Below are 18,069 nucleotides of genomic sequence, written 5' to 3' on the forward strand. Positions count from 1 at the left end.
GGAATATTATGAATGACTTTCTGTCAAACAATTGGACAACTTAAAAATGAACAAATTCCATGCAAAACACAAAGTCAAGAAGAAATAGACAACCTGAATAATCCTCCATCTATTGAGGAAAATAAATTTGTTTTTAGAAACCTTTCCACAAAGAAAATTCCAGGCCTGAATAGCAAATTCTACCACTATTTAACAGGAGTGAGTAACAGTCGCTCAATGGTGTCTGACTCTTTGTGACCCCATGGACTGTAGCCTGCCAGGTTCCTGTCCATGGAATTCTCCAGGCAAGAATACTTGGACTGGGTTGCTAGTTCCTTCTCCGGGGATTTAACAGGAAAATGTTACCAGTTCTATTCAGACTTTCAGAATTTTGGAAAGGAAACCAGCCTCAATAAGTTCAAAAGAACTCAACTTATATAAAACATTTTGGGGTGTCCTAGTCTTCTCAGGGGCCATAACAAAATACCATAGACTGAGTGGCTCACACAACAGGAATTTGTTTTCTCACAGTTCTAGATGCTGGGAAGTCCAAAATTAAGGTCCTTGCCAATTTGGTTCCTGGTGGGTGCTGCCTTTTTGCCTTGCTATGTCCTTTGGCAGAGTAAGCACAAGCCCTAGTGTCTTTCCCTTCTCTTGTAAGGACATCCATCCTATTGTATCAGGTCCCCACCCTTATGATTTAACCTTTTTACTTCCTGCTAGGCCTCACCTCCAAATACAGTCACATTCAACTTGAATGGGAGAGGGGAGGACCCAATTCAGTCCACATCAAGCAGATAATTTACAACTCTTCTGTAAGGCCAGCATTACTTTTGATACCCAAACCTGACAAACATATTACAAGAAAACTACCGATATCTATCATAATCATATATGCAAAAATTCTAAAAATAATTTTAGCAAGTAGAATCATAGTATAATGTTAAGACAAAATGGGGTTTTCCTAGGAATGCAAGGCTGGTTTAACATTCCAAATTCAATCAATATAACTCACCATATTAATTTTAAAAAAATGATTATCTCAGTGGATGTAAAAAATATCTATTGAATGCAGCTGTACAGAATACAAAATCATTTATGAGAAAAACTCGCAGCCAGCTAGGAATAGAAGGAAACTTCCTCAACCTGATAAAAGATTTCTATGAAAAGCATACAGCTAACATCATACTTACTGGTGAAAGATGATATATTGTTCAAGATCAGGAACAAAACCGATTTACAATCTCACCGCTTCTACTCAACACTGTATTGGTAGTTCTGCCCATTTCAGTAAACCCAAGAAAGGAAATCAAAGGCATATGGATTAGAAAGGAAGAAATAAAACTTCCCCTATTTGCAGATGATGTCATTGTTTTTGTAGAAAAGCTGATGAAATCTACAAATCTACTAGAACTCATGAGTGTCTTTAGGAAAATTGCAGGAGAGCAGATCAATATACAAAACCTAGTTGTAGAGCTTCCTTGATGGCTCAGTGGTAAAGAATCGGCCTGCCAGTGCAGGAGACTCAGTTTCGATCCCTAGTCTGGGAGGATCTCTCATGCCATGGAGCAACTAAGCCCATGCACCACATCTACTGGGCCTGTGCTCTAGAGCCCAGAAACCACAACTACTGAAGCCAGTGCACTCTAGAGCCCATGCTCCGCAACAAGAGAAGCCACTGTAACTAGAGTAGCCCCACTTCCCACAACTAGAGAAGACCCACGCTCATCAGCAAAGACCCAGTGCAGCCAAAAACAAATAAAAATTTTAAAAAACTTATTTCATTGTCACCTTATATGTAGCTTTAAAATATTAATTCTACCTCAATAAAGCTGTTAAAAATTATATATATATATATATATATATATGAGAGTGCAAGTACTCACGTCCGACTCTTTGCAACGCTATGGACTGTATGTAGCCCACTAGGCTCCTCTGTCTATGGGATTCTCCAAGCAAGAATACTGGAGTGGGTTGCCATGGCCTCCTCCAGGTCATCTTCCCAACCCAGGCATTGAACCCATGTCTCCTGCATCTTCTGCATTGCAGGTGGCTTCTTGACCCACTGAGCCACCTGGGAAGTCCATCTATATACATAGATATCAGATAAAAGTCGCTTAGAAGTCTAACATATAATAAGACACTTAACTTCTTCTATTCTAAGAAAAATGCAAAATATAACCACGCTGAACTATTTCATTTCTTACCCATCAGACAGACAAAAATTCAGAACACCACCTACATCCTCAGCTGGTGAGGCCGAGAGGAGACAGGAACTCATGCATGCCGGGTGGCAATGCAGAACAGCACAAACCCTCTGGAAGGAATTTGGCAATCTAAAGAAAGATTACCCATGCAATCCCATGTCTTGTAATTTATCCTAAATGTACATCTACAGCAATATTTATAGAAAACAGAACCACACCTGCACAAGCAGACTCATTGCAGCATTATTTGAAATTGCAAAATATCAGAGATCACATGTCCATAACGATTGTGGCTCAGATCATGAATGCCTTATTGGCAAATTCAGACTTAAATTGAAGAAAGTGGGGGAAACCACTAGACCATTCAGGAATGACCTAAATCATATCCCTTATGATTATACACTGGAAGTGAGAAATAGATTTAAGGGACTAGATCTGATAGACAGAGTGCCTGATGAACTATGGACAGAAGTTCATGACATTGTACAGGAGACAGGGATCAAGACAATCCCAAAGAAAAAGAAATGCAAAAAAGCAAAATAGCTGTCTGAGGAGGCCTTACAAATAGCTGTGAAAAGAAGAGAAGTGAAAAGCAAAGAAGAAAAGGAAAGATATACCCATTTGAATGCAGAGTTCCAAAGAATAGCAAAGAGAGATAAGAAAGCCTTCCTCAGCGACCAATGCAAAGAAATAAAGGAAAACAATAGAATGGGAAAGACTAGAGATCTCTTCAAGAAAATTAGAGATACCAAGGGAAAATTTCATGCAAAGATGGGCTCAATAAAGGACAGAAATTATGGACCTAATGGAAGCAGAAGATATTAAGAAGAGGTGGCAAGATTACACAGAAGAACTGTACAAAAAAGATCTTTACGACCCAGATAATCACGATGGTGTGATCACTCACCTAGAGCCAGACATCCTGGAATGTGAAGACAAGTGGGCCTTAGGAAGCATCACGACGAACAAAGCTGGTGGAGGTGATGGAATTCCAGTTGAGCTACTTCAAATCCTAAAAGATGGTGCTGTGAAAGTGCTGCACTCAATATGCCAGCAAATTTGGAAAACTCAGCAGTGGCCACAGGACTGGAAAAGGTCAGTTTTCATTCCAATCCCAAAGAAAGGCAATGCCAAAGAAAGCTCAAACTACTGCACAATTGCACTCATCTCACACGCTGGTAAAGTAATGCTCAAAATTCTCCAAGCCAGGCTTCAGCAATATGTGAACCGTGAACTTCCAGATGTTCAAGCTGGTTTTAGAAAAGGCAGAGGAACCAGAGGTCAAATTGCCAACATTCACTGGATCATCGAAAAAGCAAGAGATTTCCAGGAAAACATCTATTTCTGCTTTATTGACTATGCCAAAGCCTTTGACTGTGTGGATCACCACCAACTGTGGCAAATTCTTCAAGAAATGGGAATGCCAGACGACCTGACCTGCCTCTTGAGAAACCTGTATGCAGGTCAGGAAGCAACAGTTAGAACTGGACATGGAACAACAGACTGGTTCCAAATTGGGAAAGGAATACATCAAGGCTGTATATTGTCACCCTGCTTATTTAACTTATATACAGAGTACATCATGAGAAATGCTGGGCTGGAAGAAGCACAAGCTGGAATCAAGATTGCTGGGAGAAATATCAATAACCTCAGATACGCAGATGACACCATCCTTATGGCAGAAAGGGAAGAAGAACTAAAGAGCCTCTTGATGAAAATGAAAGAGGAGAGTGAAAAAATTGGCTTAAAGTTCAACATTCAGAAAACTAAGATCATGGCATCCGGTCCCATCACTTCATGGCAAATAGATGGGAAAACAGTGGAAACAGCGGCTGACTTTATTTTTCTGGGCTCAAAAATCACTGCAGATGGTGACTGCAGCCATGAAATTAAAAGATGCTTACTCCTTGGAAGAAAAGTTATGACAACCTCAACAGCATATTAAAAAGCAGAGACATTACTTTGTCAACAAAGGTCCATCTAGTCAAGGCTAAGGTTTTTCCAGTAGTCATGTATGGATGTGAGAGTTGGACTATAAAGAAAGCTGAGCGCCAAAGAATTGATGCTTTTGAATGGTGGTGTTGGAGAAGACTCTTGAGAGTCCCTTGGACTGCAAGGAGATCCAGCCAGTCCATCCTAAAGATCAGTCCTGGGTGTTCATTGGAAGGACTGATGTTGAAGCTGAAACTCCAATACTTTGGCCACCTGGTGCGAAGAGCTGATTCATTTCAAAAGACCCTGATGCTGGGAAAGATTGAGGGCAGGAGGAGAAGGGGACGACAGAGGATGAGAGGATGAGATGACAGAGGCATCATCAACTCAATGGACATGAGTTTGGGTAAACTCTGGGAGTTGGTGATGGACAGGGAGGCCTGGTGTGCTGCTGTTCATGGGGTCGCAAAGAATCGGACTCGACTGAGCGACTGAACTGAACTGAACAGTTGATTGACATACTAAGCAGCAGCCTGTTCCCACTAAGAATGAGGAAGACCATTATGATATTCTGGACACAGTATTAAGTGAAAAAGTCTTAAAGAATGATATCTCTGTATATTTGAGAAGGAGAAATAAGAATATGTTTGTGCACCTATGCTTATTTTTTCAGAAAGGAGCAAGAAGGATGAAGGAAACCCAGGAGAGGTTGAGAAAGGCTTGGTAGGACATTTTTCTGAGCAAGTCTTTCCATATGGCTTTGATTTGGGGAATTACATTAATATTTTATATATTCAAGAGTAAAATTGAGGCTCCCCTGGTGGCTCAGTGGTAAAGAATCCACCTGCCAGTTCAGGAGACATGCGTTCATTCAATCCCTAACCCAGGACGATCCCACATGCCACAGAGCAACCAAGCCCACAAGCCACACCTACTGAGCCCACATACTGCAACTACTGAAGCTCGTGCATTCTAGAGCCTGTGCTCTGCAACAAGAGAAGCCACCACAGTGAGAAGTCCATTCACCACAACTAGAGAGTAACACTCACTCACCACAACTAGAGAAAGCTCTGTGAAGCAACGAAGACCCAGTACAGTCATAAATAAGCAAAACTTTTTTAAAGTCCCTGAGGGCACAAAGCACATGGAGGAACAATTATTCAGGAAAATCTGCAATGACTTGAAAGAAAGTTACAAAACCTTGCTGAGGGGAATTAAAGAAAATCTAAATAAAGGGGGAAATGTGCCTAATTAATGTATTCAAAGAGTTAGTATTGTTCCTATTTCTGCTCTCCCCAACTTGATCTATAAATTCAGTGTAATCCTAATAAAAGTCCCACGGGTGTTTTTTTTGTTATGTGAAAATTGAAAAACTGATGTTAAAATTTAAGTGGAAATGCAAAGAACGTGCATGGGTGAAATAAATTTTAGAAAGTACAAAACTGGAGGAATTACACCTTTGATTTTAAGACTTATGATAAAGTTATATTAACTAAAACAGTGTGGTATGGGTGTAAAGCTAGACATATGGATTAATGAAACAGAAGAGAGAGTCCACAGAAACACCCTCACATATACAGTTGCTTTTTTAAAAAGGTACCCACCATACTGATAATTTATGGGGTAAAGAATCCTTTAACCAGTGCTGGAACAACTAGAGGTGCGTGTGGGGAAGGGGAAGAAAGACAACCACAAGCACATCCTGTACAAAAACTAACTCAAAATGGATTATAACCTGGAAATGAAATCTAAAACTATAAAATTTCTATAAGAAAATATAATAGGAAATCTTCAAGATCTCATCAAGATCTCTGGGGAGGCAAAGATATTTTAGGCCATTAAAAAGGCCTAAACATATGTTATCATCAAATTCATCTGCCCCTCAAAAGATCCTGTTTGGAAAACAAAACTAGAACCAACTGTCACACTAGGAGGAACTATTTAGCATTCCTATACCTAACAAAAGATTTCTATCCAAAATTATTTACAGAACCATTAGGATGCAGTAATGAGACAAACGGGGCTTCCCAAGAGGCACAGTGATAAAGAATCCACCTGCCAATGCAGGAGATGCAAGAGACACAGTTTCAATCCCTGCATTGGGAAGATCCCCTGGAGAGTGGGAAATGGCCACCCACTCCAGTATACTTGCCTGGAAAATCCCATGGAGAGAGGAGCCCAGTGGGCTACAGTCTATGGGGTCACAAAGAGTCAGACACAACTGAGCAACTGAGCACAGTACATACATAGTACAGCACAATGAAACAAGCAGTTCAATGTTTTTAATGACAAAAGGATTGAACAGTCACTTCACAAAATAAGATACACAAACGTCCCAATAAACATATGAAAGTGAAAGTGAAGTCGCACAGTCGTGTCTGACTCTTTGCGACCCCATGGACTGTAGCCTACCAGACTCCTCCATCCATGGGATTTTCCAGGCAAGAGTATTGGAGTGGGTTGCCATTTCCTTCTCCAGGAGATCTTCCCAACCCAGGGATCAAACCCGGGTCTGCCGCATTGTAGGCAGACGCTTTTACTGTCTGAGCCACCAGGAAAGTCTATAAACATATGAATATAGGCTCAATATCTTTAGTCATTAGGGAAATACAAATTGAAACCACAATGCCTTTTTAAAATATTTATTTTTGGCTATGATGGGCCTTGGTGGCTGCACGGGCTTTTCTGCACTTGAGGAGAGCTGGGGCTGCTCTCTAGTTGTGGTGCAAAGGCTCCTCTTATTGAGGTTCTGGGGCTCTAGAGCACAGGCTCAGTAGTTGTGGTACACAGGCTTAGCTGTACCACAACATGTAGGGTCTTCCGGGATCAGGGATCAAATCCATGTCTCCTGCATTGGCAGGGGGATTCTTTACCCGTGAGCCACTGGGGAAGCCATTACAAAGCTTTTTATTTCTTTTTCTTGTATTATTGCGCTGGTTAGAACTCCTAGTACTATTTTGGATAAGAGTGGTTAAGTGTTGGCATGCTTACCCTTTCCTGATCTTAAGGGAAAAGCTTAGTCTGTCACCACTGAATATGGTGTTAGTTGTAAGTTTTTTGTAGATACTTGTTATCAAATTGAAATTTTCCCTCTATTCCTAGTTTATCAAGGTTTTTTTTTCTAATCATGACTAGCTGTTGAATTTTGTTCTCTGAATTTATTGAGACGATCATGTGATTTTTGCTTATTTAACTTATATGCAGAGTACATAATGCGAAATGCCAGGCTGGATGAATCACAAGCTGATGAGTTGCTTTCTTCTACTACTTTCAATATTTGTTTGTCTTTTAGCAGTTTGACTGTCATGTGTCTAGGTGTGAATATCTTTGCATATATCCTATTAAGATTCTTGGATTGTTAAATTAATGTTTTTCTCATCATATCTGGAAAGTTTGAGGCCATTACTTTTTCAAAAAACTTTTTCCTGCTCCTTTTCCTCTTTCCTTTCTCCTGGATTTGTATGTATTATATCTGTATTCTTGATGGTATCTCATGGGTCTCTGAGATACTGTTCATTTTTCTTTATGCTTTTTTTCTTTCTGTTCTTCAGATTGGATAATGTTTACTGATCTATCTTCACATTCACTGATTCTTCCTTTTGCCAGTTCACATATGCGGTTGAGGCCCTCTAGTGAAATTTTCATTTTAGTTATTGTGTTTCCAACTCATCATTTCCATTGGCTTTTTAAGAATCATTTAAAGATATTGATAATCTTAACTTGTTGAGTCGTCATCACATTCTTTAAAAAATCTTTAAACATGGTTTCTTTTTGTCCTTTGAACATATTTACAATAGCTGCTTTAATTCTTTGCCTGCTAACTCCATCATCTGAGCCCTGTCAGGGACAGTTTCTAGGAACCATTTTTTTTTTTCCTGTGTGTGTCCTAAATTTTTTCTTTCTTTGACTGTCTTGTAAAATTTTATTAAATACTGGGCATTTATAATATGTTGTAGTAACTCTGGACTCTGACCCCCTCCCTGCCTTACTGTATGTGTTCATTGATGTTGGTATTTGTTTGCTCAGTACCCAACCTGGATGAATTCTATAGTCTGTTTCCCCTACTGTGTGTGGCCACTGGTATCTCCACTAGATTTTTTTGGTTTTATTGGCCACACTGTGAGGCATGTGGGATCTTAGTTCCCTCACCAGGAATGGAACCTGTGCCCCTTGCATCGGAAGCATGGAGTCTTAACCACTGGACTGCCAGGTAAGTCCTCTACTAGATTTTTTAAAAATCTGTTTTTTAGGGAATTCCCTGGTGGCTCAGTGGTTAGGACTCTGCACTCTCATGGCAGAGGGCTGAGGTACAATCCCTGGTTGGGGAACTTAGATCCCTCAAGCCATGTGGCGAGGCCAAAAATAAAACTTTTTTTTATATGCAAGCCTGGCTTCCTAAGACTTATCCCTGAGCCATCATAGTTTAATGGCCAGCCAGTTATTGGCTAGCGATTATGCTTAAGTCTACTGAATCAGTAAGGCCTCCACCTTTTGCAGTTTGTTCAAGCAGTTTATTGTCTGGGCCCGGCTTTTTCCTTGCACAAAGCCTCTTCTTCAGTCAGACAGGAGTATATAGCTGTGGCCAACTCTGGTCTTTCCTTGCTATATACACAGCCTAGCAAATCACTATCTTATCAAGGCCCACCATGGTTAGCTCATTTACTGAATTTCTTTGTTAAATTTATGGCTGGACTATCGCTTGCTCCAACCAGTACAAGGCAGCCAAGATATAGGTTTCTACCCAGTTGTTTGGGGCTTCCCTGGTTGGCTCAGACAGTAAAGAATCTGCTTGCAATCCAATCCTTGGGTCGGTAAAATCCCCTGGAGAAGAGAAAGGTTACCCAATCCAGTATTCTTGCTTGGAGAATTCCATGGACAAAGGAGCCTGGCAGGCTACAGTGCCTGGGGTAGAAAAGAGTCGAACTTGACTCAGCGACTAACACTTTCACCCAGTTGTTTGCTACTGTGATTACAACTGTTCTCTGGAGCTTTCCCTGTTTCCCAGTCAAGTCAGTTCTCTCCAGAGTCTGTAGGAACTAGAGGCCCTCAAGGCCTACCAGGCTCTGGTGGAATTACCAGTGGGAGGGAGGAAATAAAAGTTGTACAATACTGAAATCACAGACTCCCACTGGTCTTCTCATGGATGTGCAGTTCTTTTTTTTAATAAGTGCTTTTCAAATATGGTATGAAATTTGATCAACTTCCAGAGTCCTGAAATGGTTGCTTTTAACAATTCTGTCCAGTTTTATCTTTGCTTTTTTGGGAAGAAATTTGGTGAGCTCCTCAATCTGCTGTGCCACAAATCCCACCCACATATGTAAGTTTAAAATTTCCAGTAGCCACATTTCGAGAAAGTTAAAAAGATAAAATTAATTTCAATAATATATTTAACCTGAAAAAAGAAAAAAAGCAAAAGTGTTAGTCTTAGTCTCTCAGTCCTGTCTGACTTTTTATGACCCCATGGACTGTAGCCCACCAGGCTCCTCTGTCTATGGAATTCTTCAGGCGAGAATACTGGGTTGGGTAGCTTTCCCTTCTCCAGGGAATCCACCCAGGGATCGAACCAGTGTCTCCTGCATTGCAGGCAGATTCTTTACCATCTGAGCCACCAGGGAATTTGCCATATTAGGCACGCATATCTAACCTAATGTAATATAAAAAATATTATTTCAACATATCATCAATATTTTTAAAATTATGAATTAACTTTTACTTTTCCCCCCTAAGTCTTTGAAACCTGGTGTGTCTTTTTCCTGTTATAGCACTTCTTAATTCAGACCACATTCCAGTACTCAAGATGTGACAGCTGGCTGCCATACTGGACACACAAGGATGCATATTTGATCTGAGGAAATACGGATTTTTCAGGTTGTTAATGATATTGCTCTAAAAAATTCCTGTCTTTTGGGGATACTGAGATACTTAAGGATGAAATGATAAAATGAAACTTGGTTCTGCTAGAGGCAAAACTTTCCCTCTTCCCTTTTGGGACTGTGTTTAGGGGTCCTGCAAATTAAATTGACAAAAGACAGGTAAACAGGAAGAAAGTATATTCACACCCTCTGCGGGTACAGAAGACCGACACTCAGTAATCAGAGGTAGAGGTTTCTGTACCGAAGGTAATAGGAGAAAGGGTGGGAGAAGGGGAAAACGAGAATCAATCGGTTTCTTTAGGAAAGGGAAGCGAGTATTTAGGAGAAGGAGCAGGAGGTAAGGTTGTTATTATATTCGCTAAGCAGGTGACTCTCGCACGTCTTAAGTTTACAATGAAGAATCCTGTGGGTCTGGGAGGCCGAGCGCGGCGCTTTGGGGACCGCGGGCCAGGAATTTCACGCGGTGTTTGCTTTCCGAAATAAAACAGAAATTATTGGTCCTTCGAAGATTTTTATGAGATTCTGCGTGGGGGCCGAGGCGAGGACTTTAGCCCCGAGCCTCTGCTGGGGAGGGCGGGAGCTCGCGTACGGTGGCACCCGGGCGATAACTAGCCCCCGCAAGCGAGGGGAGAGTCCCGGCGGCCCCCGTTCGGCCCTACCGCTGCGAAACTAACTGCCCCGCCGCGCCGGGAGGAGTCAACTTCTAGCCTACGACCCCCACCCTGCACACTGCCCCTCCGCCGCGCGGCGGGCCCTTCAGCAGCCGGGCGCGGTTTCCCGGGAATGCGTTTCTCGCAGCACCGCGGGCCGCCCGGAACGGCCTGGCGGAGCACCTCCCGGCGGCCCCAGCGCGGAGCCCTGGGCCCGGCGGCGGCCCGGTGGCGGCCCCAGCGTGACAGTCTCAAGTCGCGGCGCGAGCCCAGGAGCCTCACTCCACGGTACCCTAGCCGCATCCGCGGAGCTCCCGGTGGGGCCCCTAGCGGGCCCCTGGCTATCCCCCCCCAACCCCGGCTCCGAAGGGCCCAGCTGCGTAGAGAGGAGCCGTGGGTCGACCCGGCTCGGGCTCCCAGGTGGCTCGGCTCCGCCCAGATAGGTAGGTTCCCTTCAGGTTTAACCCGCGATTCTCTGGGGCCCCGGGGCCCTTCCTTCGCGTAGGGGTGGAGGTGGAGGGTCCCGCGCTCGGCGCCTCATGTCCAGGCCTCTGTGGGCATCATATTGAGTTTTACATGTAGCTTCCCGGTTCCCGAAAATAAACCCACAGCTGGGCGCTTAGGCAGTTGTTAAGCCGATGACCCTGCTTAATAATTCCCAAAGTAGTACAGGAGGTGGGTGTTCTCTGACAGTGAGCCCCTCCTCACGATCTGTTCCTTTGGGGTTTCAGTTGTAATCTTCAGGCTACCTCAGTTCAGTTCAGTCGCTCAATCGTGTCCGACTCTTTGCGAGCCCATGAATCGCAGCACGCCAGGCCTCCCTGTCCATCACCAACTCCCAGAGTTTACCCAAACCCATGCCCATCGAGTCGGTGATGCCATCCAACCATCTCATCCTCTGTCGTCCCCTTCTCCTCCCGCCCCCAATCCTACCCAGCATTAGGGTCTTTTCCAATGAGTCAACTCTTTGCATGAGGTGGCTACCTACCATCTGTAAGTCACTGTAGGGAACGGTGGCTCTGACAAGGTTGGCCAGGCATGGGTAAGATAAGCCAGAAGGAAAGTACTGTTAGTGCTTTTATACATCTGACACCCAGAGGAGGGCACAGTGTCCAGGTGACCGCCCTGGGCCCCTTGTTGGGCCCGGAGGGCAGTGTTACCACAGGGTGATCCTGCCTTGTTGAGGGTCTCCAGGTCTTGTGGGTTGTAGCTGCCTTTTGTGATGGCCTCCCCTGGGCAAAGTACTGACAGGACATCATGCATTGTTCCATTTACTCTTCATGCCAGTCCTGCCAGGAAGACATCTTAATCCTGCTAAGAAGTGAGAGGTTAAAGCTCAGAAAGTTTGAGTAACCTGCCCACGGTCTCCACTGGAAGGCAACGGCAATGAGGCGTCAGTTCCTGGGCTGCGTCAGCCAACACCATTAGCACCCGCGTTTGTGGCCCTCAGGCAGCGCTAGAGCAGCCTTGAGGGGGGTTACCTCCTGCACCTGTGCTCCACTGGCTGCGGCTGAGCCCGTGGTCTTGCCCTTCACTGTGGAGGCAATGCCAAAGCTGGAAGGCTTCGAGTTCTGGAGCCGCACCCTCGGGGGAGCCCGCCACGTGGTGGCCCCCATGGTGGACCAAAGCGAGCTGGCCTGGAGGCTGCTGAGCCGCCGACATGGGGCCCACCTGTGCTACACACCCATGCTGCACGCCCAGGTCTTTGTCCGTGATGCCAACTACCGCAAGGAGAACCTGTACTGCGATGTGTGCCCCGAGGACCGGCCTCTCATTGTGCAGGTTAGTGGCCCAGCCTCCAACGCTGGCTGAGAACCTTTTCCTGGGCCTTTCCAGAAAAGGCTTCCCGGCTTTCCGAGATCAGAGGGGCAAGGGCAGGCTAGTTCTTGCAGAGGTTGACCTCTTCCCAGTAGCTGCCTCAGACTTTTAGCAAATGGATGGCTTGGGTGCCGTGGAAGATTGGCAGCTCCTCCCCCACCCTTGACATCACCCCAAGTGCCCCCTCTTTATGGAGACAGAACAGCTCTGCTCTTGGCAAAGTTGATGACACCAGCTTTCTGCTACATCTGGGAGAACTGTGTGAATCTGTAACTTGCTCTGCTGGTGGCATGGGGGTGCATCCTAGCTTGGTCATGTTGTTTTTTTTTGGCCACACTGTGTGGCGTGTGGGATCTTAGTTCCCCAACCAGAGATCTGAACTTGTGTCCCCTGCAGTGGAAGCATGGAGTCTTAACCACTGGACCACCAGGGAAGTCTCTAGCTTGGTCATATTGTAAACATCTAAGATAGGATACCATCTTGCAGTCATCCCCTGGGGCCACAGCCCCACTGGGTCACCTGTGAACCCCTGGGCAGCCCCGGTGCCAGGGCCTGGCTGGGGCTTGTGGCAACTTTCATGTCTCTTCCAGTTCTGTGCCAATGACCCAGAGGTGTTTGTCCAGGCGGCTCTCTTGGCTCAGGACTACTGCGATGCCATCGACCTGAATTTGGGCTGCCCACAGATGATCGCCAAACGAGGTAGAGTTCCTGTTCTGGGGTTCTGCGTTGAGTTCCGGCTTTTGGCTAGGGCAAGGCTTGGAGTGCAGAGATGCCGGGTGTGTGGGTGAGCTGGCTGAGGGCCTGGCCCTTCCTCTGGCAGCTTTCTGATGTCAACCCTTTCTTTGCTCTTCACTCTGCAAGGTGGCCCTTCTCAGTCACTGGGGGTAGGGGACAAGGTTCACTTGGCCGTCAGGGGCTTGTCACTTCCCTCCATGCTCAGGAAGTTGTTGGGCTCTCTATGGATAAAAGTGTTTTGCTGAAGAGTCCCTCCTCCACCCTTGTGCTGCCTTGGGCACCAGTGGCCACTGCCCTGGCATCTTAGCCTTTCTCCCTCACCGGCCTGAGGAGTTCCTGGTTGGTCAGAGACCACGTTGTGTGGGCACTCAGCTCAGCACCCTTGAGCTCAGGCCGTTGAACTAAAAGAACGTGGCCAGGCAGGTCGAGGCCAGTGTGGATGCAGGGGGAGGGTGCAGAGGCTGTGCTTGTTTTTCGCAGGTCACTATGGTGCCTTCCTGCAGGAGGAGTGGGACCTGCTCCAGAGAATGAGTGAGTTGGCCCTGTGCTGCCCTCGGGGACTTGGGGCCACATTGTGGTTGGGTGGCAAGCCCGAGACAGCCTAGCAGGGCTCAGGAGAGGACAGTAGCTGGCAGAGTCCTCCTGGCCTTGGTGTGCCCTCCCCTTTCCTGCTGTAGAGAGCAGCTGTGAAGTCGCCTGTCCCATACATGTTGCCCTCCTTTGAACCAAACAGACGGTACTGGAGGGAGGCATCCTTGCCTGGACCACCTCTTCCAACGTGGTCAGAGGCACAACTCACAGCTCCGTTAAGTGTGGGACGTCTGCGGAGCCTGTGTTCCTTTGGGGGCTTAGCCATGGGTCCCCACAGCCTACTTGAAGGTGGCAGCACAGTCCTCTCAGAAGCCGACTCTGCCCTTCCCCAGTTCTGCTGGCCCACGAAAAGCTTTCTGTTCCTGTCACATGCAAGATCCGCGTCTTCCCAGAGATTGACAAGACTGTGAGATATGCCCAGATGCTGGAAAAGGCTGGCTGCCAGGTGAGGACCATGGGCTTCCAGGGCTCCATACTGCTTCCGCACCTCCAGAAACGCCCCTTGAGGGCTCGCGCCTGGGATGGGCAGGAATCGGTGACCTTTAGGTGAAGCCTGATGTAGGCAGGGAAGTCCCATGCTTGCGTCCAGGAGGCCAGTATTGCCTTGGGGTGGTGCTGGGCCTGAATCACCTTCTCCCCACCCCACCTCCACCAGTCCTGGGGTTGGGCTGGTGCTTCCTCCTCCCTCACACCTTTGGCCTTGGCAGCATGAGTGCTGCCACTGCGGAGAGGACTGGCCCTTGAAAGGATTTGGGCTCTCACTTCCACATCCTGGGTGGCATAGAGGGTCAGCTCTGACATGGGAGTCCCAGCCAGCACTCCCAGGGTGTCAGCTGGCCCAAGTGTGGCCCAGAGGAGTGAGGGAAGCTGATGCCCGAAGAGCCAAAGGCAGAGGGTCCCCTGGAGTGTTGGCGGCTGCGGTTGAAAGTGGAGCTGAACCAGGCGCTCCTGTATTCTAGTTGTTGACTGTCCACGGGCGCACCAAGGAGCAGAAGGGGCCCCTGTCAGGCACCGCGTCCTGGGAGCACATCAAGGCTGTGCGGTGAGTGGACACAGGGTGAACCCAGGGCAGGGAGACAGCCCAGCCCCAAGGCAAGGCCCTCAGCCCTTTGGGCACGAGATGAGGGCACAGGGCCTGAGGGTGAGCAGCACAGTGGGAGGATGGAGTTTGGGGGCCTGGTACTGCCCCCAGGGTTGGGGGAAACAGCATCCTTCTGAGCATCTGCTCATCCTATTCCCTGACAGGAAGGCGGTGGCCATACCTGTGTTTGCCAATGGGAACATCCAGTGCCTGCGGGACGTGGAGCGCTGCATCCAGGACACGGGGGTGCAAGGGGTCATGAGTGCAGGTGAGGCTGTGTCCTTGCCTGCACCTGGGCCACCGCTGTCAGTTGCTGGAGGGGTCCGTCCACATCATGGCACCACTGGCCTAGCTGAAGAGCCTCAGGCTTCGCGCGGTCATCCCTGAAGGCCCCACCTGCCTGACTGGCCAGCGCGCTCAGGCCGGTGGCCAGCCTCGCCCTGGGGATGGCCAGGCCCAGGGGCCCCTGAGCCTCACGTCCCCTTCCCCTGCAGAGGGAAACCTGCACAACCCTGCCCTGTTCGAGGGCCGCAGCCCCGCCGTGTGGGAGCTGGCCGAGGAGTACCTGGGCATCGTGCGGCAGCACCCCTGCCCCCTCTCCTACGTCCGGGCCCACCTCTTCAAGCTGTGGCACCACACGTGAGTCAGCCCCTGCGGCAGATGCCGTCTGATCTGAGCCTTGCCTGGGGCCTTTGGGGTTTTTAAGATGAGCTCTCCACAGACTTTCACAAAACCACCACCTGCCACCAAGTCAGGGATGTGGTGAGGTTGGGTGGGAGGAGTGATGGTGACCCTCTGTGCCCAAGGCTCAGGGTCAGCAGTGGGGAGGTGGGGGCTGAGCCGGCTCTCTGATGGGGCGTCTGTATCAGGCTGCAGGTGCATCAGCATCTTCGAGAGGAGCTCGCCAAAGTGAAGACCCTGGAAGGCATTGCTGCAGTGAGCCAGGAGCTAAAGCTGCGGTGTCAGGTAGGTGCTGGGCCACCATGTGGTGGGAGAGACTTGGTCTTGGGCCTCTTACTGAGGGCCCTCTGGGCTTTTCCAGGAGGATATATCCAGGCAGAAGGAGGGAGAGAAGCCTTCAGGAGGCTTGCCTTTCTTCCACTGGATCTGCCAGCCCTACTTCCGGCCAGGGTGAGCCTCCTGCACATGGGCTGACCTGGGTGGGAGGTGTTACATGGAAGAGAGGACTCTTATGCCTGCTGCCCAGCCTTGGCAGATGTGCTGGAGGCTCAGCTCCATCCCTTGGCGCCTAGGGGCCTCCTTCCTTGTTAGCCTGTGCTGTTTTATTTAAATCGCTTTTCCCATATGATGCTTCTCTACGGTCCTCTGACCCTGAGTGGATTTGTCCTAGGATCAGCTAGACCCACTCTAGCTTCCTCTGGACTTTCTGAGATGAGGCTGAGCTGTCATCTGTAGCCACAGCCCTACCCAGGGTTCAGACACTGGTGTTCCAGCCTCCGTGCCGGCTGCTGGGGCCTCAGCAGAGTTGCACATATGTCCTCATCTAGGGAGTGCAGCTGGTGGGCTGCCTCTCATGGGTGTCCCTCAGCTCTGCCCATCATCCTCGCTTTCAGGCCCAAGGAGGGGAGCAAGGAGAATGGGGGTGCCTGCAGCAAGCGGGCCCTGGAAGAGGAGGAGGGCACCACGGATGTCTTATCCAAGAATAAGCAGAAGAAGCAGCTAAGGAACCCCCACAAGACCTTTGACCCCTCGCTGAAGCGTAAGTGGCTCCCACCACTGGAGTCTGGGGAAAAGGCCAGCCCCTAACGGGTCCCCCAGGGTCAGGTGGCTCTGCTGCTTCCTAAACTGTGGGCAGTACAGCAGGAAGGGCCCTGCAGCCCTTCCACATGCCCCCAAGGAGACTGGCTGGTTCCCCGAGGCCACAGCCAGCCAGCCATCCTGCCACAGTCCCTCCGCTGTTGCCCTAGGGCAGCTAGAGGCAGGAGTAGGGCCAGGGGCTGGCGTGCCCAGGAAGGACCTTCTAGTGGGAGGCGCCCAGCATGGGGCATGGAACCCATGGGGCTTGGGTGGGTGGGTTGAGGTTTCCCAGTAGGACCACGTATGCTGTGTCCTCTGCCCACTCCAAGGGAGCAGGGACACCTACCAAGGGCTACATGTAAGAGGTAGCAGCAGTGGGTGGCCTCACCTAGTTCAAACAGCGCCTCCTTTTGCTCTTTTCTCAGCAAAATATGCAAAGTGTGATCAGTGTGGAAACCCAAAGGTGAGTCCGTCCTGGCTGTTAACACCTAGGGCAAAGCTCAGCCCCAGGAGGGGTGGGGACCTGCACAGGCAGTCCTTTTTCTATCTGTGGTGGTGGCAGCCGGGCCACAGCTCATGGTAGGGGGGCTTCTTTCCTGTAAAGTAGCTCTGCCTGGCCTCAGGACAGCTCTTCCGTGCTCCTGGCCACTCGCTCAGGCTACAGGGTGGCCGAGGAAGGGGTATTAGCCCCAGGCTCACAAGCTTGTCTGTGTCTAGGGCAACAGGTGTGTGTTTAACCTATGCCGGGGCTGCTGCAAGAAGCGAGCTTTCAAAGAGACCGCCGACTGCCCAGGTGAGCACCTGCCACCATCAGTACCACCCCATTCCCCAGTGGGCAGTGGAGCCTCAGCCTCCTGAGCCCCATTTCCCTCCTCCTGCCCCTCTGCCAGGTCACGGACTGCTTTTTAAAACCAAATTGGAGAGGTCTCTGGCCTGGAAGGGTGCCCAGCCGCGGCTGCAGGAACCACAGCAGGCCGGGCCTGGAGAACCAGGTGGCTTCACTGAGGTTGTGGGCAGTGCCCTGGCCTAAAAAGGGCAGCTACAGCCCCATGTGCCACCCCCCAGGCCTGCTGCTGAAGCCTCAACCCACGTCCCACTTAGGAAACGCCTTTACTCAGGGAACCTCCTGCTACTTCACACGGAAGGACAAGCTGGTCTTCCCTTCGGCCCATGCTGGGGGCCCGGAGATGCTGCACTGAGGAGCAGGCTCCCAGGCTGGACCTGCCCGTCCTCACAGCCCGCGTGTGTTCAAGATGAACAATAAACCATTTCAAAGATGGGATGTTCCCAGGCTTTTTGATACCTGAGTAGTATTGGGGCCAGTAGGGGCCGAGCTTAGAATAGGGGAAGTGGGCAAGGCACCTCCTGCCTTCATCTCCTTAGCCATGGAGACCTGCCTAAGGGAGGGCCACGCGCTGGCCTCGGCCCTGCAAAGCCAAGTAGAG

At 48.8% G+C, this 18,069-nt stretch overlaps 1 protein-coding gene across 9 annotated transcripts; it reads left to right on the forward strand.

Annotated features, from left to right (window-relative positions):
* Positions 1-10,188: 10,188 nt before the first annotated feature.
* DUS1L (dihydrouridine synthase 1 like) lies at positions 10,189-17,899 on the forward strand. Of its 9 annotated transcripts, none has more exons than XR_014078866.1 (14): positions 10,189-10,237; positions 11,929-12,423; positions 13,050-13,158; positions 13,675-13,725; positions 14,118-14,230; positions 14,745-14,827; positions 15,031-15,134; positions 15,361-15,505; positions 15,736-15,832; positions 15,909-15,997; positions 16,441-16,586; positions 17,050-17,087; positions 17,350-17,417; positions 17,515-17,899. XR_014078866.1 is itself a non-coding variant. In XM_081577012.1 (14 exons), the coding sequence occupies exons 2-14, from the start codon at positions 12,187-12,189 to the stop codon at positions 17,652-17,654; spliced, it is 1,428 nt and encodes a 475-aa protein (XP_081433138.1). In that variant the 5' UTR covers positions 10,189-10,237; positions 11,929-12,186; the 3' UTR covers positions 17,655-17,899. The 9 variants fall into 9 exon arrangements, 7 of the variants coding, with proteins under 7 accessions (XP_081433138.1, XP_081433140.1, XP_081433136.1 ...); XM_081577012.1 differs by having other exon boundaries at positions 17,342-17,417; XR_014078865.1 differs by lacking the exon at positions 10,189-10,237 and adding an exon at positions 10,830-11,084.
* The last annotated feature ends 170 nt before the right edge of the window (positions 17,900-18,069 follow it).

The sequence above is a fragment of the Giraffa tippelskirchi genome, chromosome 3 (genome assembly GCF_054371585.1).
Source record: "Giraffa tippelskirchi isolate mGirTip1 chromosome 3, T2T-mGirTip1v1.2.pri, whole genome shotgun sequence".
In the NCBI taxonomy this organism is placed as follows: domain Eukaryota; kingdom Metazoa; phylum Chordata; class Mammalia; order Artiodactyla; family Giraffidae; genus Giraffa; species Giraffa tippelskirchi.